The 23414-nt window shown below is 36.2% G+C and overlaps 1 protein-coding gene across 3 annotated transcripts in view; it reads left to right on the top strand.

The window, feature by feature from the left end:
• SLAIN1 (SLAIN motif family member 1) overlaps positions 1-23414 on the top strand; it is a 50339-nt gene that overhangs the window by 4503 nt on the left and 22422 nt on the right. For 2 of the 3 annotated variants that reach the window (XM_016149317.2, XM_016149319.2), the window contains exon 2: positions 8874-9013. The exons of the other annotated variant lie outside the window; for it this stretch is intronic. In XM_016149317.2, coding sequence (XP_016004803.1) covers positions 8874-9013 — 140 coding nt within the window. The remainder of the gene's footprint in view (positions 1-8873; positions 9014-23414) is intronic. 3 annotated transcript variants of the gene reach the window in all.

Raw genomic sequence — 23414 nt, 5'->3', positions numbered from 1 at the left:
TACATGTGTGTGACCTGGGTTGAAATTGTAAATGTGTTTGTGTTTTATGGTCAAAGTTAGGAAAATTCAAGTTTATACTGTTTGAAAACTAAATGGACTTGGAAAGAACAGATGGGAGAGCCTTGCTCTGAAGATAGTGTAGCACTGGAGAAAGGTCTTGCACACCTCAACCAGAAAGACAAGTCTGTGTTTAGAAAATGCCAAGATAAAAATGTGCTAATATGTAAAACACAATCATAAAAAGACCTTAATTTTAGTGGAGTGGCAGTTACCAGAATATTGAGACATGTAAAAGGAAAGTGGCAGAGATTTTAAACTTGACCCCTGGAAAGGACGGGAGAAAAGTACATGATCATACCAGAGAAAAATGGTGATAAGTACGAATTAAGGAAAATTTAATGAATGAATATTCATCTTCCATGTGTAACACCAACACCCTGGACAGCTGGCTGAAATCCTTGCCAGTTCTTCATCAAAGCTGTTGAACACCTTGTACTATACATATGGCACAGCTAAATTAGACCACCTAAACTGTTTTCTTTGCATAATTGATTTTCAGTGAAAAGACCAAAGGGTGCTTCATTTTCTGACAATGCTAATTGAAAAACAGCATTTTCTAGGAGAAAAAGGAGTTGACTGAAATATGTGCTGATGTCTTTAAAATGAGTAACTTTGAGTGCTACAGTGAGACACTGAAATACAAGTTCAGATCTAACTGGCGAGAGTGGAGAGATTCTGCTATAGGATATAGTTCAGTAAATAAATTTGGACTTCGTGTTTCTTTTTAATAGTTTAGTGGTGGCAAATTTCTTTTGCAGTGGATGACCAGTTTGACCCTAGCAGGTGCTAGTGAATTGAAAACTGTTTAATTTGACTGGAGATTAATTGTACCTATCTGTGCTGATGTTTTAGCTTTCTTTAAAATAAAACTCATGATTGAAGGCTCTTAAAGTTGCTTAAAACAACTTCATGTTACTTTTCAGTGACAGGCTCTGTGTATAAGTATGAAGCCATATCATTTGTTTTTGCATTATCTGCCAGAAGGATGACTTCAAAACCAAACATTTACTTGAGAATAACTGAAATTTTTTTCTAGACAGTTGTAATACTTCATTTGAAGCATTCAAGATTATTATGGTGGGCTTTGCATTATTTTTGACCTCCCAGTGTTAGCACGTGTATGAGTCAAGGGGTCCAGAATACGAAATGTATAGAAGAGATTCTCTGTGGATAATCGCTTCTACTCATGTGCTTTTGGAAATTGTTGAAGAAAAGATAAGGGAAATTAGTGTGACAGTTAAAGTGATAGCTTTTCTAATATTTGAAGAATTCTTAAGTTTTAGGCTAAGTCTTTTCAGATATTCCTGCCAGATTCTAATATACCATCAGTGAAACTAGAGAAGTTGAAAGTAGTTTGTAAGTCACTAGGAAGTATGTTGTGTGAATGATAGCAATAAAGGATATTGTAAATGTTTCTGGGATTGTAATACCAAAGAATAAGGTGATTTTTAAAATGATTTTTAAGAGTTTGGAACCATTTAGGAGAAATACAGCTTTTGCTTATCTACTTTTGGAGATCTATGAGTTGGACTCAAGGAATTTATAGATACATGATCTCCGTAACTGTCTTTTTCTTCTTTATTTAAATCTGGCTCTAGGCTTTAGCCATGGAAGTAATAGGCTCAAAGTTATACTGGGTACATTGTTTGGAGACTAACTCTGAAAATCATCACTTGTCTTAATACCATATATTTACATAGTTCTTCTAAAGTTTTATTAAAGTAATTCAGAGTAGGATGTAAATAGTTGAAAAACTCATCTCTAGCTAGGTTTTTTACAGAAAGCTGTAGTCCTCTACTCTTTCCTACTTCTGCATCCACCACACAAGCATCCCTTTGTACTCCTCTATTTATTTCTTTTCTTTATTTCTAAACAGTGTTTATACTATATGATATTAAACATCTGTGGACTTGTTTTGGAAGGCGAAGACTAAGCTCTCTTCCCCTCATCCCCAAACCACCATATCTTCTTTTCCTTCCATGTTTTTTTTATAATTTTTGTAATCATATAATGTCTGTATTACGATTATAATTGTTATTAGCTGAGCCCTAATTGTATGTTAAATTTATTTTCTCTAAACTCTTTGTTTCTCCAAGAGTTAATAATGGTCTCTTTTTTTCCTTCACTTCCTTTAATCTTCAATTACTAATTATTTATCCAAACACTTTACTTGGAGTCATAAATTTTTTATTAAGGTCAAATACATTTGATATTCTCTTAAATCTCTTCTTAAAAGTGTATTTTGTAATGCCATCCATTCTGGCACTCTTAATGAAACCCATTGCGCCAGCCTTTACCATTCACTCCTTAGGCTGGATGCCCCGTGCTGTTGTCATGGGAATGCCTTAGGTTTCTTGCCTATGTAGGAGCTACTATTTCTTAAATTCTTTTTCTTCATATTTCATTTGTTCTTGGAGGTGGGGCATGGCCTCCAATAGCTTTCTGAGAAAGGGCACATGTGCATTTTGAAATCCTGCATATTTGAAAATGTCTCGATTTTTTTTTTTCTCCCTTATACAAGAGTCATAGCTGAGCTGGGTATAAAAGTGTAAGTCAATTTTCCTTTATATTTGAAGACATTTTTCTGTCTTGTTCTAATTGTCATTATGTTCTAGATATTGAAGTTTGCTGTGATTTGGATATGCAGTTCTTCTTGACATTAGCTTTTTTTTTTATTTTTTATTTTTTATTTATTTTTTATTCCTAGTGTTCTACAGTGTCACATTGTACCTTGGTATAGGCCTCTTTATCATTTATTGTATTGGACATTTGTGGGTGCTTTCACTCTAGAACTCAATGGCTTGCCTTTAACTCTTAGAAATGTTCTGTCTTTTTGACATAACTTTCTCTCAGTGTGTGTGTGTGCGCGCGTGCATGCATGCATGTTTTAAAACTTGGAAAAATCAGATTTAGCCTCACCTGGTGCAGTCATTTAATTTTCTTATCTCCCATTGTAAATCTGTCTTTGTTTTGCTTCTGGGAGACTTCATCTTGACCTTCTAAACTTAATGAATCTTTTGTCTCTGCTTTAATAGTTTCATTTTCCAAGAACGAATAAACTGTTTCTTTTGTTAATATCCTGTTTTTGTTTTACGAATGCAACATTTTCTCTCAGATGAGATTTTTCTTTTTTTTCCCTCTACTTTCAGTCTCAGGGTTTTACTTAAAAGGAATATTTCAAATATCTGATGTCGTTGGTGGTTTGTCCATACCCAAAGGAGGCATTGAAGCTTATCTAAAGCTCTGCATAGGTGGTGCTTTTTGACTGGTGCACCTTACTAAGTGATTGGGTGGGTAGCAGTTCAGTTTTCAGTATCTCTGCGCCTTCTCTTGGGTTTATCTGTTTCTCCAAACATTAATCTCCTGTACTCTTGGAAGGTATATAAGTATGGCAGTCACTTCTAGGAATATAAAGGGATAAATGGGGTAGGGATTCTAACCGATCAGGAGGTAGACTTTCATTTAATTTTTCTGGTACATTAAGGTTCTTCAGCCCTCCTTCAACTCAATTTGGTGTGCCCGAAGTCAGAGCTTCTCTGGATCAGCCTGTCTACATAGTAAGCCTTTGGTCTTACATTGTGATAGAGAAGGGGTGGCGGGACTGGCTGTAATGGGGGTAGGGGAGGGGATCTGGGGTTCTATTTGTTCCTTATGCAGACTTTCAACTGCTTTCAGTTATATGACCACCCCATGTTCTGTGAACTTCAGGGTTGGGTGAGACATAACTACCAGATAGCATGGGTGGACAATGAAGTGTGAAAGGGAGAGCTCCCCACAAATGAATATGGCACAGTGGGTCATCTAACAATCAGATGTTACTGTGGGAAGTGAGCACTGCTTTCGAATATGCTGTGAGGCTGTGTGGTCAAATGAAAGAACTTCATTACAAAGGCGTTAAGAGGTTAAGGGAATCTTCTGTGGAATTCATCTACATGTAACAAGCAAAAAAGTCTACCAAAAAAAAAAAATTGTGAGTATCCGAAACCTGGAAGCAAGCTGGTTGGTGGAAGCTCCTTAGTAGATAGGAATAGTTGTCCTTTGTGATGTAGGAGGTACTGGGCAGAACACCGCTTCAGATAGTGGCTTCACGTGGCAGCAAAGAGGGATCTAGGAACAAGCAAAGGCTCAGACAGTGACATGCATTTGTGTATTAAACAGGAAATTTTATTAAAGCCTAAAGAGAAGGAAGTTTCACACTTGACTAATTTAGGGGCCTATTTATGTCAGGGCAGCCGATCTCTGATTCACCTTCGTGGTAGATGGCAACCTGAGTCTTAAGTATTAGGTGAAGGGCAGGAAGCAGTTCCTGTCTTGTGTCTTTGATTTTAAAGCTCTACTAAGGATTAAGTGAAATATAAACTGCGTCTATTTAAAATGTACTATTTGATAGGTTTTGACATGTGCGCCCACCCATAAAATCATCACCACCATCGAGACAGTTGGGCAAATCCCAGTCGTCCAAGTTGGGATGGCCCTTTGTGTTCCCTCTTTCCTTATCCTTTACCTCCAGTCCAGACAACCACTGATCTGATTTCTGTCGGTCTAGATTAGTGTTTTCTCTACTTTCATAACAATGACATCATATAGTATGTACTTTTTTTTTTCATTTGTTGTGGTTTGGCTTCTTAACAATCACGATAATTATTTTGGCTAAATACTTAATAACTTATGAATGGCCGGAACAGAGAGCAGGTGTATGTTAACTTTTTGAGAAGCAGACATAATCTTTTCTAACGTGGTTAGGCCATTTTACATTTCCACCAGCAGTGTATGAGTTTTAGTTGCACCACATCATCACCAATACTTGCTGTGGTCAGTCTTTTTAATTTTAGCCATTCTAGTAATTGTATGGTAGCTTCTTATTGGGCTTCTAGTTTGCATTTCCTTAATGACTAATGATGAGATTATTTTCTATATGCTCTTGGCCATCTATAGATTTTCTTTGGTGAAATGTCTTTCATAATTTTTATTTTTTATCGGGTTGGTTATTGAATTTGCAGAGTTTTTATATATGTTCTGCATACAAGTTCTTTTATCAAATATATGATTTGCAAATATTTTCTCCCAGTCTGTGGTTCATCACTCATTCTCTTAATAGTGTCTTTCAAAGAACAGAGTTTTAATTTTTATGCAGTCCAGTCGATATTTTTTCTTTTATGGATTATGCTTTCAGTATAAGAAATTGTATCTAAGAAATATTTGCCCATCTAAGGATACAAAGACTTTCGCTTGTGATTTCTTCTAAAATTTATAGTTTGGGGCTTTACATTTTTGTGATATATTTTGTGTTAACTTTGGATATTGTGGTAAGTATGTTTAATTTTTTGCAAATGGATATCTATTTGTTTCCCCAACCATCTGTTCAAAAGATTAACATTTCTTCATTGACTTAATGTTTGTACTTTGTCAGGCATCAGTATTCCATATATGTGCGGTTCTGCTTCTGTTTATCTTTATGCCATATGAAACTGTCTCCATTACTGTAGCTTTGTGTTGAGCCTCAATCAGTAGTTCTCCAACTTCACCTTTTCCTAAGGGTGTTTTGGCTATTCTCAGATTTTGAACTTCCATATGAATTTTAGAATCAGCTTTTACATTTCTACCAAAAACCCGCTTGGTTTTTTTGGGGGATTTTGTTCAATAGATCAAATAAGAATAATTGACATCTTAACAATATTTAATCTTCTGACCCTTGAACATTGTCTCCCCATTTATTTATCTTATTTATCTTAGGATGTTTTGTAGTTTTAATTGTATAGGTCTTGACATCATTGTCAGATTTATCCTTAGATATCTTACGGGGTTTTTTAACGTTATAATCGAAAGTGCAATTTCAAAAATACTGATTGTTGCTAATATGTAGAAATACAGTGAACCTTTTTACATTGATCTGGTATCCTACAGTCTTGCTCGTAAACTCTTATTAGTTCTAGTATCTTCTTTGTAGATTTCTCATATTTTGCATAGACAACCATGTCATCTGTGAATAAAGACAGATTTACTTTTTTCTTTCCAATCTAAATGTTTGATTACCTGATTGCATTGGCTAGAACCTCCTGTCTTTCTCTTGTTTCTGATATTAGGGGAAAGGCATTCATAGTCTCTCACTGTTACTTTTTTTAGGTGCCTTTGATGAGATCAAGGATGTTTCCTTCCATTTCTAATTTGCTGAGAGTTTTTTTTTTAAATCAGGAATGGATGTCATATACTTTTCTGTTTGTTTGCTGAGATTATCGTATGGTTTTTCGTGTGTGTGTGTGTGTGTGTGCATGCACGCTCATGCATACACACGCATGCATAGTAAATTACACTGTTTGAGTAGTAAGCCAACCTTTCACTCCTGGAATAAACCCCACTTGGTAATGATGAAGTAAACTTTTTATATATGGTTGGACTCAATTTACTAATATTTAGACTTTTTGCTTCTATGATCATGAGGGATATTAGCCTTTATTTCTTAAAATGTCTGTCTCGTTTTGGTATCAAAGTAACACTGGTGTCCCAGAATGCGTTAGGATATGTTCCTTCCTCTTCTGTTTTTTGGACGAGTTTGGGAAGAATTGGTATTCTTTAAATATTTGGTGGAATTAAGTGATGAAACTGGGTTTGAAATTTTCTTTGTGGATAGGTTTTTATAATTTTCTGTCCTTTTAACCTGTATGTTTATATATAAAATGTATATGTTGTAGGCAGCATAACATTGGGTCTTTTGTGACCCCTTTAAAAATAAGGAGAAACTTGTCCTCATACCCATCATAATCTTACCCCTTAGTTTTTATTGGCTAGGATTGTGTCCAGAGCCTGTGCCTAAAGAAGTCAATGGGCAAATGAGAATAACGGGATTTCTATGACTGACTTAGCCCAGTGCATCCATCACCAGGCAAGATCTCCCAACAGCAGTATGAGCATCACCTGGGAGCTCGTTAGACATTCAGATTCTTTGACCCCACCCCAAACCTTCTGAATCAGGTAGGTTTGAATCAGACCTACCTGCCAATAGATGTTATCAATTTGTGTTTTAACAAGCCCCCTAAGATATTTTGATGCACCAAAGATTGAGAACAATTGGCCTGTACTATACTTGGGGGTCTAAAGAGAGCTACCTAGTACTGGACAGTTCAGGGGTCCTTTAGGGAGAGCGAAAGGGATGGATTTACATAGGTAAGTGGTAATCTCGTCCTAGAACACTGAGGTGAGGCCAGGAGTAGAAATTTTTAACTAATCAGTATACTCTCGTTGAAGGCAGGACTATGTTTACACTCTCAGGGGCTAATGATATATTACAGTTATTATTAAATCACTTGAAACAGTATTTGAGAATCTTTGTCTGTAACAGGGGTTAGCGAACAGGCATATTGGGCCCCTGCCTGGTTTGTATAGCTGATCAGCTAGATTTTTACATTATTAAATGATTAGAATAAAAGAATACTATTTTACGACATGTGAAAATTATGGGAAATTCAACTTTTTAAAAAATTATTTAAATTAGTTTCAAGTATACAATACATTGGTTAGACATCTATATAGTTCATAAAACAGTCCCCCCAATTGCTCCCTCCTTCCCCTGGCCCTCCACCTAGCCATCATATTAGTGCTAACTGCATTCCCTATGCTGTGCGCCTCCCTCCCAAAATATTGAAGTTCAACTTTTAATGTCTATAGTTAAAGTTTATAGGAACACAGCTATACTTATTCATTTACATCTCATCTGTGATGCTTTTGGGCTGCAATAGTGGAGTTGAGCAGATGCGACGGAGTCTGGCCTACAAAATGTAAATACTTGCTAGCTGGTCCTTTACAGAAAAAGCTCGCCAACCCCTGACCTAAAAGAGTAAGTTGCTGATGAATAGTACATTCCCCAATATATCTTGGGTAACTGGTAACTTATTCTAATAGTCTTGACTATAAACAGTGAAAGAGTGAATAATGAGGTATGTTATTTCATTAGAATTATGGTAACCTTGTTTGGAGGAGTATTTAATGAGATTTATAATTAGAATACAGCCTTAGAAAGTAAGGTCAATTACGAGAGCCAGTGATTATAATTTTTTTTCTGCCTTTATTTAGTTAACTTTTAGTTAATCCTCAAGACAACCATTTTATGTAACCCTGTCACTGAAACTAAAATTTACCTCAGCACAATATTTCATTCAGTGAAAGGAAATCTGTTTTAACTTAACTGTGGTTTGTGGTGGTTCTTTTGAATCCTACCCATTGCTGTGTAATGAGATAGATGCTGGAAGAGAGCTCTTCCTAAAACATTTTGAAAGCTGTTTGTTTGGCTTTAATGAGAAAGAAACGCATAACAAATTCAGTATAGATTTGAGACAGGGGAACTACCTGATTAAAGGTTGAGAGAATCAACAAACAACTGATTTACATTTATTTTTAGACTTTTTTTTTTAAAAAGAACATAATATTTGCTTTGTTTGCCATGTCATATTTACGTGCATTAGCCCGAGTTCATGTAAGATTCTCTTGCCAAGAAAGAGATAAAAATGTTCGTTTCTAGAAATATAGGAGAGGTAGTTCGATCATCACAATGCTCATTCAGGGTTAGTTCCATAACAAAAGTCCCCAATCTCTGACAGAGACATAATTTCATAGTTTTTTAAAAAAGTCCTTCCCATCAAGTTATAGCAAGTGTCATATTTTGTTTGCGAATGTGTGCCTGTTAAAAAGTAATTTTGGTATTTGAAGTAATCAAACATGAGTTCTGTTGATAGGAATGATCAAAGATGTGTTATTTTCTCTAAACAAGGTAATCTCACCATATCTATATAATACCTATAATGTAGATTTCTTTTTTTAAGGTTATACGTTGGCTCTTCAAAGACATTCTCATCATCAGAAAAATCCCTGAGCCCTTTGCAGTGGTGTAGACACGTCCTAGATAATCCGACTCCGGAGATGGAAGCAGCAAGGCGCTCCCTGTGCTTTAGACTGGAGCAAGGTAATTGCAAACCTAAACATTTACATTCTCAAACTCTTGCCACTGTGAACTCTCCTTTTGTTGCTGGTTTTGGAATAGACACTCACATGGAAAAACCTTACCCTGAGGTCTGGCTCTCTCTTCACGTGTATTACACATCAGAGTTTCTTAATATAGAATATATTTAGTTTCCTGATTGTTTTCAGTCAGATTTTGAGCTTGTTTTAATTTGTATTGGAAAGTAGAAATACATGTTTTTCTATTATTATTATTATTATTTTTTTTGCAAATATCAATAAGTAAAACAAGTCAGTCTTCAGTCCTCTGTAGGTGGTAACAGGTTGTGTGGCTGGATTCCAGGATGGAAAGCTGAGGTTTCCTAGTACTGACCTTTTTGAGTTCCTCAAATGTTTAGTTGTGTCTGCAACTGGAAGTCCTAAGCTTTATAAACTGGGAAATAATCTTATATGTAACATTAGTTAAATTATGGAGCCCAACATAAGTTAAAAAAAAATAGTGTCGTAGAAGGAAAAACAGCTAAAGAAATGAGCAGTACTCAATTCCTTGCTATTTTGATTAAACAGACTACTTAATTAAAGCTGTAATTATTCAGGCTTTTTCTTGTCTTACGCTCTCAGTATCTGTTTTGTTGTCTGGGGACACTTTCTATTCTATGGACTACCTGCATCCACTCTCGCTTGAGCTTGGAAATGCAGGCTCCTGCCCCTTCCAGATTAAATGATCAGGGTCACTGGGAGTGAGGCCTAGGGAGTCTGCATTAACAAGTTCAGTGTGGTTCTTATGTGCACTGAAGTTCAAGAACACTGTGTGTGAAGTTCTTCAAGGATAACGAATGATTATAAAATACTTGGACATAAGACAAAGTATAATAAGTAACATTCCTTGAGCTCTTAATTCTGCAACTGTCAGGACATTAAATTCCTGACATCTTTCATTTTATTGTCTTACCACACTCATGAGGTAGATAGTATACTCACTTTTAGAGGTGAGAAAAGTAAAGTTTAAAGAAATTTGAAGGATTATGAGGCCTGAGGAGTTGATACCCTGAGGGCAGAGCTGAGAGCCTGGGTCTCCCTGACACCTAAAACTCCCCTTAACCAGTAACATATACTGCTTCTTTGGTCCAGTCATAAATATTCGTGGAAAGTCAAATTAAAAAGTAAGTTTTATTAACATTTTAACCAATAGTAAATAAGCGATTTAGTAATAGAAAGTTGAAGAGTGGAATAGGAACAAAGGAGTTTTAGGGTTAAAACTTTGAGAGATGCTTATCTAAGAGAGCAACTGTCTCAGGAGCCAGGAGGCTCTGGTCTTGATTCTCTTCCCTTTAACTCAAGTGACCCTAAGCAAACCCTTAAATCCCTCTGGACTTTTCTCTTCCAAGGGCTGTATAGACCGAGCTGAAGTTTCTTTATTCAAACATCCCTCGATTCAAGGACTTTATATGCACATTTTTTTATATATGAATTTGGCTCAATTTTATTTAAAATAAAATTCAAGTGAAATTCAGAACTAGAGTTCTTTAGCTCAGGGGTGAACAAACCTTTTTTGAAAGGTGTCCAGATAGTAAGTATTTTAGGCTATGTGGGCCACACATCTCTACTAGGACTAGAAGTAACTGTCGATGCAGACATTAATGAGCAAGGCTGTGTCTCAATAAATTTTTGTCTGTGGACCCCGGGATTTGAATATCATGTGATTTTTTTTTTCAGTTGTCACTAAATATCTTTTAATCTTTTTTAAAGCATTAAAAAAGTATGAAAACTAATTTTAGCTGCTGGTGAGTATTATAAAAGCAAGGGCAAGTTGGATTTGGGCCACCCAGGCCATAGTTTGCTAACCCCTGCTTTAGTTCATTTGCATACAGGGTGCATTTACATATAAGGTTGATTTTGAAAAAAGAGATCCTTTTGTTAAATTGTAAATAATCCTAATTACTGGTGGCTTTTGAAATTTTAGAGTAAGTAACTAATCATCCGATTTTCCTTTGACAAAGAGCTAAAGCAAAATTGTGAGGTCATTAGGAAATGGACTGACATGCTGCAGTTTGTCATGATGTAATTTATTTAAATGTCATATAAGCATTTATTTAATCAGAGAACTAGCATCTCAAAACCAAAATTAGGCTTTCGCTAAATTTGTATAAGTGTAAACCTTCTTTTGCCTTGAGACTGAATGCTTTTGATCCAAAGATCCAAATCCATAATCTCATTAGGAAATAAGTAATCCAGTAGAATAGGTTATTCATTGGATTAAATTTTTCTTTGAAATTTGTATTTATGAAGCAATATGTCTGTAGTTTAGAAAGTATTAGTCTTAAGGATGTTTTAAGGAAAATAGCAGATTCCTACCCCATCTTCCCCTGGCCATTTTATTGCCTCGATGCAATTATTTAACAAAGCCTATTTGTTTGATTTTTGTTTGTCTCTATAAATTCTTTGCCTGTATGGTTATTTGCTTGAGTTAACAATTTTAAACATTATCCATTGGCTTTCTGTTTTGGAAGATAAAGGTTTGATTCTTTTAGTAGTGCCTTCCCCCCTATACTTTTCCTCTGCATATCCTTCCAAGTAGCTTTTTACTAATTTTAGGATACATCAATTGATTATGATAGAAAGATTAGCCGTATAATATTTTATTATTGTTTCTTTTTTCATCTAGCTTTTTGTTTTTTTTTCTAGGATTAGTCATAAAAAGACACTGATTTGCTTTTTTTTGGTTTTTGTCATTAATTTATCCCCAAACACTGCAAATGAACCATCCTCAGTGTGGTTGGACATATAAACCCACCAAGGTTTTATTGTTTGTTTTTTAACTGTTCCTCCTTGTGGCGTCCTGTTCTTTTACTCCAGTGCAAACTGGTTCTCTTCAGGCCTGTTCAAAGCTATCATGGTGGGACTTCCTTTTGTTCTTGTCCTGGGAATTCTGTTTTCTTTTCAATGTTTCCAGATGCAAACACTTTTCCTTTCTTTATATTCCCTTTTTCAGTAGAGTACATTGTCCTTTTCCTTTTTGGGGTGCAAGGAGAAGGAAGAGGATGTGTGAGAGGTAGATTTTGAGGGCTTCATAGATATGAAAATGCCATTATTATACCCTCACTTTTACATTTTTTTCCCCTTGGCCTAAGTGTGTAATTTTAGGTCAAAAGCTGTTTCCAACAGAGTTTAGAAGGCATTGTTTCATTATATCTTAGTTTCAGGATTGCTTTTGAAGTTCTATACCATTCTCATTTCTGATTCTTGTGACTTTTTTTTTTTTTTTTTTTTTTTTTGTGATAGACAGTGGGCAGTTCAACCTGGAAACTTATGCTCTGCAAAATTTCAAGCATTATTTCTTTGTAGTTACCCCCTCCCCTCCACCCTCCAGTTTTCTGTTCTTTCTAGATACTCCTTCTAGTCAGATATTGAATCTACTGGATTGATGTTCACATTTTATATTTTAATCTCTTGTTTTCTATCCTTGATTTTTTTTTGATGTTTTACTGTCTTAGATTTTTTTTTTAAATACCTCTTCTAAACTCCTTTGCTACGTATTTATTAAGTACCTTCTAAGTACCAAGCACCATTGTAGGTGATGGAGATATGGTCATGACCAAAACAGATGTTAAGTCCTGCCCTCACTGGGTTTACCTTCTCGTATGCACTGACCTTCATGGACTCCTCCTGTTCTCTTTTGTACGGTACCCTTATTTATGTAAGGTATCTTAAATCTAGCAGCTCTCTGTTTCAGATTAAGTAATAAAACCTGTCTTTGAGAAAAGGAGAGGAGCAGCTGCTTGGGCAGGGAGCCAGCCCAAGCATTTCAGTTCTTTCCTGGTAGGTTTTGAAATGGTTGTCCTGTGTTTACTGTACTTTAGAACTCCCTGCTCCCTGGTCTCCCTTGTACCTTCAAGACCAGAACCTTTCCAGGTCCTTGTTGTCTTATACTTCACTGTTGGCCCTTAGAGCAGAGAATGCTGAAACCCAAGTCAGTTTCCTAATGCTTATCTCCCCCCCACCCCCATTTCTAGATGAAAAAAATGATCGGATAGGGTCTCCTCTCCTCGTCAGTCTTCCATGTAGGTTTATAAGACTTGAACTGTCATTCTAGTGTGGTTTTGTAAGAGAATAGAGAATTCATATTTAGTCCTTCATGTTGAAGAATTCTTGCAGGCTTCCAATTAAGAGGGTCCTTTGTCAACGATAGCAAATTAACAGATATCAGAAATTATGCTTTTGACTTAAACTTTATTCATAATATGGCATAAATATTTAATTGGAATAATGGGAGCATTTCATGTTTTAGAAGTTTCAGGTAATTCTAATAAAGCATGTTCTTTTGGTTTAGACTTAATTTCTCTCTTGAACAATCAGCATTTTCAAGTAACAAATATTGAGCATTTTCTTTGAGACAGAATTGTTTCCCTTCATTTGAAAATAAACTATCCAAGGACAGGGACTTTGTTTTGTTATTAACACTAGCCAGAAGGGAACCTGATCTATAATAGATGCTGCTGCTAAAATGAATGAATTTTTAATTCTTTGTGAACGCAATGTCATAATGACTACTGTTATCATTTCAGTTTTGATTTTGAATATTTTAAGATAGGATGGAGTCTTTACACTCTTTTCCTTATTAGCCATCTCTTTTTTTTTGAGAAGAAAGACTGGCATTTTAAGTACCAGCTTGCAGCATTATTTTCCTATGCACAAACATATTTACTTTAATCCGTTTTAGTTACTGCATTTTGTTGCAAACAGCCAAAATTTAAAGGTCGTTCACTTAGACCATCTTCTGCCATGACAAGGGGAGATTAGAGATTAGATTTGAAGAAAGAGTAAAGTCATCCTGTTTCTGTCTAATAATACACTCTCACTCTTTTACCGAGGGATAGGTAAATGTTCTTTAATGTTAGCCTGGGGCTTCAGATAAGATGCTGCTTATTTAGAGAGGAAATATTGTAGATATCTGGCTTCTGTTTCTTGACCCTGATGTTTTAGGAAGAAAATTCCTCAAAAATTAAAGACTGATTTCCTGTAGAACTTGTAGAAAGGGGCTGTAGTTATGAGGAGCCAAAGTCTACTTGGTGGGTGGATCTCATATCCCCTCTGATCCCTTGGTCTTACATCCCCTTTCTTATTCCCTCTTATACCCTAGGAACTGTTTTCTTGATTGCAAATTAGCTGTCTTCCCTGCTTAATGAAGAAGCATCTCCAGGAAGACATCTGAGTAAGGGTTTGTCAAGCTCAGTTTCTGTAGGTACATTGGGCAGCATGTTTCCCAAGATTGTCTCGAATTGTACAATTGCTGATGAGCTCATCTGGGTTGTAACTTCTTTAGATTTCTTTCTGCTGCCTACATTCTCCATTTGGGAGGTCTTCAAACAGCCTTTATGCTGTATCTGACAACTTTGTGACTAGATCTACATAACAAAACTTGATAAATTATGGGAGAATATAAGGGAAGTGTTCAAGTTTTGTCTTGAGGTTGTGAAAACAGGCTTATTAAAACCCTGCTCTTCTGAAGGAAGTTAGTTTTTCTAAAGAAAAGGAGAGAAAGTTATGTTTTGCGAGGCCTAATTTTATAGGGAGACAGCTCCAATATTATGACCATTTTAAGATACCACTAAGAGAAGTGCTTTGTGTTCACAGCTGCAATTTTGCAAATTGGTTAAATATGTGTGTTTAAGTTGCAATAGGATAATTATTTTTGGTGCAAGGTATATATATTCTTACAAGATGACTGATATGTATGCAGTATCCCTAAATTCTCATAGGAAAATTACTTAAATTAACCGAAACTTTTATTGTGGATTCCAAACTTGTTTTCCTCTTTTCCAAACAGTTTTTTAAGACTAAATTTTGTAATTTATAAAGTCTTATGTATCAAGTAATCAGCACAGGCAAGGTACTTAAGCTTTCTCAGCCTCTTCTACATTTGTTTATTTTTTAGAGTCATAAGGGATTAAATAAAGATATTCGTAAAGCAGACATAGGCTTAAATATTAGGTCTCTTTCCTAATATATTTGAATAATGTAAATGGCTTTATTGAATAATGTACAGAAAGTAACATTAAAAGTAAATAACTAACTATTGAAAGTTAAATCTTTTGGTACTTTTAAATTTGCAGTGTGGTATAAAATTAACTAAAAAAGCCTAGAATGCTATTTTCTGTTTTTTTTGTTTGTTTTTTTGTTTTTTTTCTTACTCAGACACCGATGCTTGAATATGCTGCACTTGAATATGCAGTCTTAGAGAAACCTCCTATCTTGGTTGTTTTTCTTCTTTTGAGGAAAGACAGTGTGAGGGTGGGGGCCTCTGTTTCATTTTGAATTGCTGATGCTGAATAAACTCTTTAAACATGTTTTAAGTTCTGAATGTTTGGTTTTTGTGATCTATTAATTTGACTACATTTAAATTTCTTAGGTGAACAAAGATTTGAACTTTTGGTGCTGTAAATGGTACCTGAGTAGCCAATCCAAGGAAAAAAAAAATCACAGGGTGGTCGGTGCTCATTAAAATGTTTGTTCGGGGTGGGGGATGGGGGGAGAATCTGAGCCTGTTTGTTCACTGCCTACTTCTGCCAATGCCCAGACTAGTTCCTGTCACATTGTAGGTGTCGAATGCTAGTTATCAAATGAACAAATATGGTGGAAGAGTCTTTGATCTAGTCGTTAGACTTAGCGCCCTGTCCCTGTTTAACTATGATTAGGAACATGTCACTTGTTTTTAGTGTTTTGCTTAGGAAGTGGGCACATTTAACATTTCACAGAGCTATTAGGTTTCAGAAAATGTTGAATGCAAAGTTACTTTGGAAAATTTGAAGTGCTATATAAATATAAGGACACATTCCTAATATACAATTTTTTTTTTATTCAGAAACTGAACTGAAAAATACAGGGAATCTTCTTCGTTTGGCTATTTATACTTTTTAGAAAACTAATGATATGTTTTTTTTTCCTCTGAGGGGAGAGTGTTTTCTCTACCTAAAAATAACAGTACTTGTTAGAGTTAGAAATCTCAAACTAAAAAAAATTTGAGTAATTTATTCAAGAATAGTAGAAAATTTGACACAACCTCATTAGTCTATTCGTTTTCTTCTATGCATTCTGTTTTTGACATAATTTTCTATATTCTCCCTTATTTTTCCCATCCCTTTAGAATATAAGTAACATACACCCATGGAACTTTCATGGTTAGCATTAACTCATGTGGTATCCTAAATTGGAATAAGGCTAATCTAGAGTCTTTGCTAAGTTCATGTCATGAGGCTGGGATGTTGAATAATCAAATAATGATAAAAAAGCTTATCTAAGTAATTTGAAACACCCAATATGTGGCTCACTTAATTTGGGGCCAGTTAATAAAAGCTTATCTTGCCTTAAGATACTTGAATGTCTGTAACTATTGAATCAAGACAGGTCACATTTGAAGAGTGTGGGTATAGTTTTCACAAGTGGGATAGCCTTGCACAATTACTATCTTGGGTCATGTTTCCCTATGACTGTCTCTCATTTCCTCTGGGATTATATGCTAAACAAATAGGAATAGATATTTCTTTATTGAGTTTTTCTAATATCTTCATTTGATACCAGTTCCCATTCTCATCCTAGTTGTTATGATGGAGCATTTCTTTCTAAATTTAGCCAATGAAGAAAGTCATCCCCTAAACCAGTGCTCTGAAGGTGGTTGTAAAGCCACACAGATTGAACTGAGACATCAAGAAGCTTATCAAGTGTCCGTCTCCTGGAACCTGTTTGGTCTCTCCTTACGTGACCCAAGATGCTATCTCATTAGTTCATGTTTCCAGTCTCAAGGTGCTCTGTCAAATTTGGGACACAAAATTAAAATTTAGTCTGTGCAGTTCATTTTAGGTAAGCTTTGTAAGGTTTTCCCTTTCTTTGGAGCCATACTGAAATTTTTGTGCAGACGGGTCTCTTGACATTTGCTGTTATCCCCATGTGCTGGAAATTGAAGACACATATAGTGTCATGCCATGAGCTTCCGTCACAATTTTGCTTTGCTCTTATGTTCAGAATATCCCCAGTACATTTGCTTCAGATTGGAAATGTTATTTAGTACAGCAAGTAACAAATAATTGGGACTGTGCTCCTATGAAATTTGCAGTTTCTATCCCACATACTTCTGCGGGCTTTGTGTTTTGTTTTTCTTTTGCAGTTCTACCATGGAAAGTATTTAATAAAATAAGCAGGAACTTATGGCAGTGCCTAATGCATATTATAATGACTATATAATTGACATGCTATTTTGTTATCTACCTCAACAAGGAAAAAAATAAAACAATAGAGATTATCCCAAAGTAGTTATTTACTACTTTCATACTACTCTGGTAATTGATTAAATTTGCCTCTATGGCAGCAAAATTTTGTGTTGGTAGGTGTTCATTCCTGTTTCTTGGTAACAGACCTCTACAAAATAGAATCAATTCATGCAAGAATTTGTAGATTCCTTTTCTCTAACACTGGACCTTAGAGGATTAGAATGCTGGATCATGAAATGTATTGAGTACTTGCTGGGTGCAGGCCCAGTGCTAGGTACTAGGCATACAAACTTAATACCTGGCTTTTGGCACATGCATTCTAGTACACGAAATAGATTACAAAGGTTGCAGCTCTTGCTTTTTTTCTTCCTTTCCTTTAAAACAAGCATGATATTGCTAATGAACCTGAGTCTGAGGGCTGTGGCCAGGATATGTCACATGCTTTCAAAGGATGTGACATGTCGAGAAGCCAGCAGGAGTTAAGCAGGTATCTGTGGGATGGGGGGAAGAACAGCCCGGACTACAGAAATAGCGTATGCAAAGGCCCTGAGATGGGATGAGACTCACGACGTGAGAGGAACTGGCAGGCCATTGTGGTGGGAGTCTAAGGGAGAGAAATGAAGGAGAAAACAGCTGAGTGACTCAAGAGGAAACTAGAGAGGTATGCAGGGCTTTCAGAGCAGTTAAGGATTCTGGACTTAAGATGATTGGGAAGCACTTCAATAGTTAGAAGCAAAGAAGTGACATAATTCTGGACAGAAGGCTGCATACAGGGTATTGTCTAAATGATGGTACAAGACAACCTTTTTTGAAACCTAGAAAGACATAAAGTGAAGTAGTGGTTTTAGAAATTCTTTGGAATATGATTAAAGTTAGGCTTTAGCATGTGTTAAGGGGATTCTTTAGTGTAGATAAACTTGGAAATGTTTTCCTTTGTTTCTCTCATTAATATCCTGAATTTCTGTGTGACCTCATGTGAGAAATGGTACTATAAAATATGGCCAAACTCTTCATGATACTTAATTTACTTTAAAACATAAGGCTTTGATATTCTCATTTGTTTATAACACATGGAGCTTTAAACCTTTATAAAGTAACAAGTTTCATGCATTGGAGTTTTGGAGCTCTTGTCAGTTCGTATTTGTGCATTTAATTTTTTTCCATCATAGCTATAAGATTGTATTTCAAGGAATGGGGTTTGTCTGTAAAAGTATCAATATTTTGAAATTCAGATTTGTAGTTATCTTGTGTGTGTTATATGCATATGGGCATGTATATGTACATATAGTATAATCATGTGTTATTTTGCATTTTCATAGCATTTTTAGATAAGAAAGGTTGGATCGGTAAAAGGATATTCTAGCAGTAGGGGTTGCCCGCATGTGCTAAGGATGATGATTACAAGTGGGAGTGATGTCTGTAGGATAGAACAGGATACTTATTTTTAAGGAAGGTAGAGAGAGCTAAGTGTGGGATTCCTGTCGAGAAGCAGAGCTTGGGGTAACATCAAATGTTCACACAGACTGAGCAGAGGGTAGGAGGAATATTATATGGACTTCTAAAGCATCTCACCCTTAGGATAAGGACCTCCTTATTTTATATTGTCGGGATCCTCAGCTGGTGCACGTCTAGGCACTGTATGGGAAGCCTGCTTTTGGAATAATCCACCCATTCCCATGGTGTCTATTGTCATTTTTTTTTTTTTTTTAAGCCAGAGGTCCCTTGGGGTAGAACCTGTATTGGTGCAGAAGGGACTTAATGCTAGTTATCTCTTCAGATTAACTTAGTCTTTACACATAAATATGAACCACTAAGTAGGTCTTACTTTTTGGGAAAACTCATAGCAAGAAAAAATAAACAGATAAACTGAGTTTGTAGGAAACAAGTAAATAGGAGGATAGAAAACCTAGTGTGCTCACAGTTAAGAGAGCAACACATCTTTAAAACAGGAACAGATTGTTAGGAAAATAAGGAATCAAATAAGTATTTTTAGTCATTTTTAACTTTCTGGAAAAACTTAAAAAAAAAAAAAAAAGGAACAGGGCTAAAAACCAAGCTACTTAGCTAAATTAGTGAAAGGAATCTCCCAAAAAGAGAGGGAAAAAAACAGAAGTTCAGGGACATGGAGGACACATCCAGAACCTCTCGTCTTTAATAGTTTTAGAAGCAGGAACAGATAGTTGAGAGGAAGAAAGTATCAATAAATAACAAGAAAATTTCTTTGAGCTGAAGAACAAATCCTCAGCATGAACTAGATGAACTAGGATAGACAAATGACCAAACAAACAAACAAAAACCCTATACCTAGACATCCTGGTTGAATTTCTAAAGTTAGAGAAAATCCTGAAAATGTTAAAATTCTGGTAACAGACCTCAAATAATTCGTAAGTAATATTGGATGCTAGATAAAAAATGAATATTGTCTCTAAAATTTTGAAGGGAAGTTATGTTCAAGCTATAATTTTGCACCCGGGCATATCACTAATTGTGGAGAAAATGGAGGTTTTTGGTTTTGCAACGATTTAGAAAATTTTACTTTATACACCCTACTTGAATGGTAGAAAGAAAGTAAGAGCCATGAGATCAAGGAAACAGTGGCCATGAAGATGACCTAGGAGAAGCCAAGAAAGACGACATAAGAAAAGTAGTTGAGGTAGTTGAGGCCGAAGGCTTGCGGTGTTCTTTACTTAGTAGTTAATAGTTAAGGTCTAGTGCCATACAATTACTTTTCTTTCTCTTGGTCTTTTCACAATATTCAGTTTCTCAGTTACTGATGATACTTATTACATCAAAACACTGAAGAGACACATTTATGAGGTTTACCGTCTAATGACCAACCTAAAGCTGCCCTAGTCACAGGTATAGAACGAAATGAAAATACAGTAAACCTTAGCAAAGTAAAATAGGACTGTCAGATCTGGAGATGGAAGTGGGAGGCAGGAGGCTGCGTGTGGACTAGATGTCTAGCCTTTCCTCTGGGGAGTCCGCTACCAGCAAGGAGGTGTCGGTCGTTTACTTAATGTCACACTTATATACTCATTATAGAGTTGTCTCTAATGCCAAAATAAAACTGCCGGAAGGTGGGTCTGGCTGTTTCAGACTTTTATGTATATTTTACTGTTCTTCGTGCAGGCTTTGTAATAAAGTCATGAAAGTGGTTAGTTTTAGGGCCCCCAAAAAGGTTGTGTTTTTGTCAAAACACTTAAATTTACGTTTACCACCTCTCAAGATTAGTGGGTCAGAGGCCTTCTCTGCCACTGGAATATAAGTCACATGCATTGTGTCCCTTGCTAGAAGAACAGTGTTTAGCCCAGGTTGTGCTGAATAGGAAGGATTGTTCAAATCCCATTTTCATCACTCTTCTATTCAGCAGCTTCTAGTGCTTTCCAGTAGCCTGCTGGGCTCGAATTTGCTGCTGCACTGTACATGGTGAAGGGCAGGAACTCTTACTGGATATCTAGTCTACCCTTAGTTCCAGGCAGGGAAAACCCACTATTTTCAGACATGAGGTGATCTAGCCTATTTCTTCGTAGAATTTGATCCCATAGTGTCTTTCTTACCTCACTTGGAAGTTCTTCCAGCTGGTTGTCACAGCGTGCATTGTGTTGTATGTAGTCCAAATTGAAAGCAATTGTCGAGAATCTGCAGGCCGACATCACACCCTTGACAGACTATTAGGTCACTCTTTTCCCTTGTTCTTTTCAGGTTGAGTTATTTTAACACGGGGCCTCTTGTCACATTCCGTGGCTGTTTTTACTGTCCTTAAATTTGATTTAAGCCTTAGCAGTCAGGCCTAAGGGAGAAAAGGCTTATATAAAAGGGAATTCTAAAACATGTCTTTAAAGTAGAATTACTACCTTAAAAAAAAAATATTCCTTATTAACTGCAGATGGGAAATCTGATGACGACTTATGAAGTTGTAGAGATCACCGGATAGCACAGTTTGGTCTGTGTGTGCTTACACTGGCGGCTTCTCCAGTTTGACCAGTGATTAATTGGAAACAAGTGGACAGTCCAGAGAACTGCCCCTTTTCAGCCTTCATTTTCCAGCTTTACTTTTCGACCATTGTCCTGGTTAGAAAAGACCCACAGAAGGATCCAGTAGTTGCAGTGAGAGGAGAATATTTGGCGTGTGGTCTTGGGACTGGTTAAGGTCTGAGAAGTAGAAAAGATTTAATGCTTTAATTATGATGACCAGATTACTTTAGCCAGTGAGATTATTTTAACTGTTAAGACCTAGGAAACATTTGACTTATTAAATTCAATAGAAAAGTTTTAAAACTCTGATCCCTATGGAATAACTCTCATTCAAATATTTACCTACCAATCATTAGAGGTATATAATCCCTTAGTTACTTTCAAACCTACTATATTTTAAAACAATTATAATATTGAAGTTGACTTTCTTGATAAGCTCTAGGTATTATTTAAATGAACTCATGTTTCTTAATGGTATGAAGTAATTTTTATAAATTATTACACTTTGAATATACTGGAAGTTGAAATATTGAGTACTATGTTCTTGGGTTATGGGAGTGTTTGTACATGTTTCATGGTTACTAATTTTAAGTCATTACATTTGTCATAGGTCGAATGACTGTGAGAAGATCAAATTAATGTAGCAAGTTTTTCTAGCTACAATTTCAAGAGACTTGGTTATGACTAACTTACTCTGATTAAATGGTTCCTCAGTATACCAGTTAGGAACATCATTTACTGGTTCCTTGGTCCTTCTTCTTATTTGAATACACTGGCAAATAAGTGCCTAGTAGTTGACTCCCCTTTACTTCGTGTCTCTGGGTAAGAGCACTCTGAACACCTGTTTCACAGTAGTAGTAGGACTTCCTAGATCCCATATGCTTATTTATCAGGTCATGGAGAGCTGTGGAGAAATTAATGCGATTCAAGTTTACCCAATAAAACTGGTGGATCAGATAAGCTGCAAACCATATGCTACTACTCCAGGGGGCTTGCTCAAGTTGGAGTCAAGTCAGTAGTGCTTGCTTAACGTAAACATGTGGCCTCCGTAGAAAACTTATACCTCAGTCTCTACAGAGTCTATAAGAGTGAACCAGGAAAATACTTCCTTTGTTTAAGCCTAGTCCAAACACCTGAGTGTATCCATGTGCCAAGCATTTCTGTAGGATCTATGTATATAAAGATGTAATAACATCACCTAGGAAGTTTGTGCTAGAGAGGATGGTTGTGAAAATGGAGATCTTCCTGCCCTGGTGGTTTGTGGTTTAGGTCAGAATGCTGTGGTCTGGATAAAACTTCCTGCCAATATAAGGGAGAGTAAGAAGTGTTAAAAAGAGCTGATGTCTCCCTTCCCTGATCTCAGACCACTCTGTAAGTGGTGTTAGTCGAGGGCCATGTAGTTGGGTTCCTCCCATCGTTTGGCTTAGTACTAAGGGCTGCCTACCCTCTGTATAAAGAAAGAATAAAAGGAGAAGGGTTGAAAGCTTGCTTCCTTTTACCTTACTTTTAGGACTTTGTGGTCAAGAACATTATTCAAGAGTTAAGGATATGACCTTAGGAGCCTGTGGTTTTGAAGAAACCATATTTCTTAAAAATGTGGCATTTGCAACATTTATTTCCTCTGAGATAGTCTTTGGATAAGTGAGAACTGTTGACCTATTCCAGTAAAATTGTTGAAGGTTCAGATCCAGTAATTTGCTTCTGAGTTGGTGACATCTGAGTTAATTTAGTCTGAGATTGTTTCAGTAACATGACTTTAAAAAGTGCATCTTTTTGAGAAAAAAGTTAAGCTGCCTAAGAATTAGGAAAAGTGAAAGAGTAGAAGATTTCTGGGTCCTTTCTTTTACCTAGCTTCTAGAACATTTTTCCTCAATTTAGAGAATGCTTCTGCTACAGCTTGCTGTAACTCTTTAGTAGATTTTTTTTTAAAGTGCTTTATAGTTTGAGAATGCATGCTGCAAACTTCTATCTTATATTCACCACTGACAAACTTACTTTTTTTCAGATAGGAACCCTGCAGCCACATAGTGCTGGATTGTCAGGCTTGGGCTCTCGGAACAAGAGTGCGGCAGGGTGGAGGCTGGAGCTCTGGTATCTGGATTTTTAGTTCAGTCAGTCTTTCTTGGTCTTCAGTCTTTTGTTGGTCTTTATTACAATGTGAGG

This window comes from Rousettus aegyptiacus, unplaced genomic scaffold, assembly GCF_014176215.1.
Source record: "Rousettus aegyptiacus isolate mRouAeg1 unplaced genomic scaffold, mRouAeg1.p scaffold_m13_p_11, whole genome shotgun sequence".
Taxonomy (NCBI): Eukaryota; Metazoa; Chordata; class Mammalia; order Chiroptera; family Pteropodidae; genus Rousettus; species Rousettus aegyptiacus.
The sequence above is the reverse complement of the archived record's forward strand: the minus strand, read 5'-3'. Positions and strand labels throughout refer to the sequence as shown.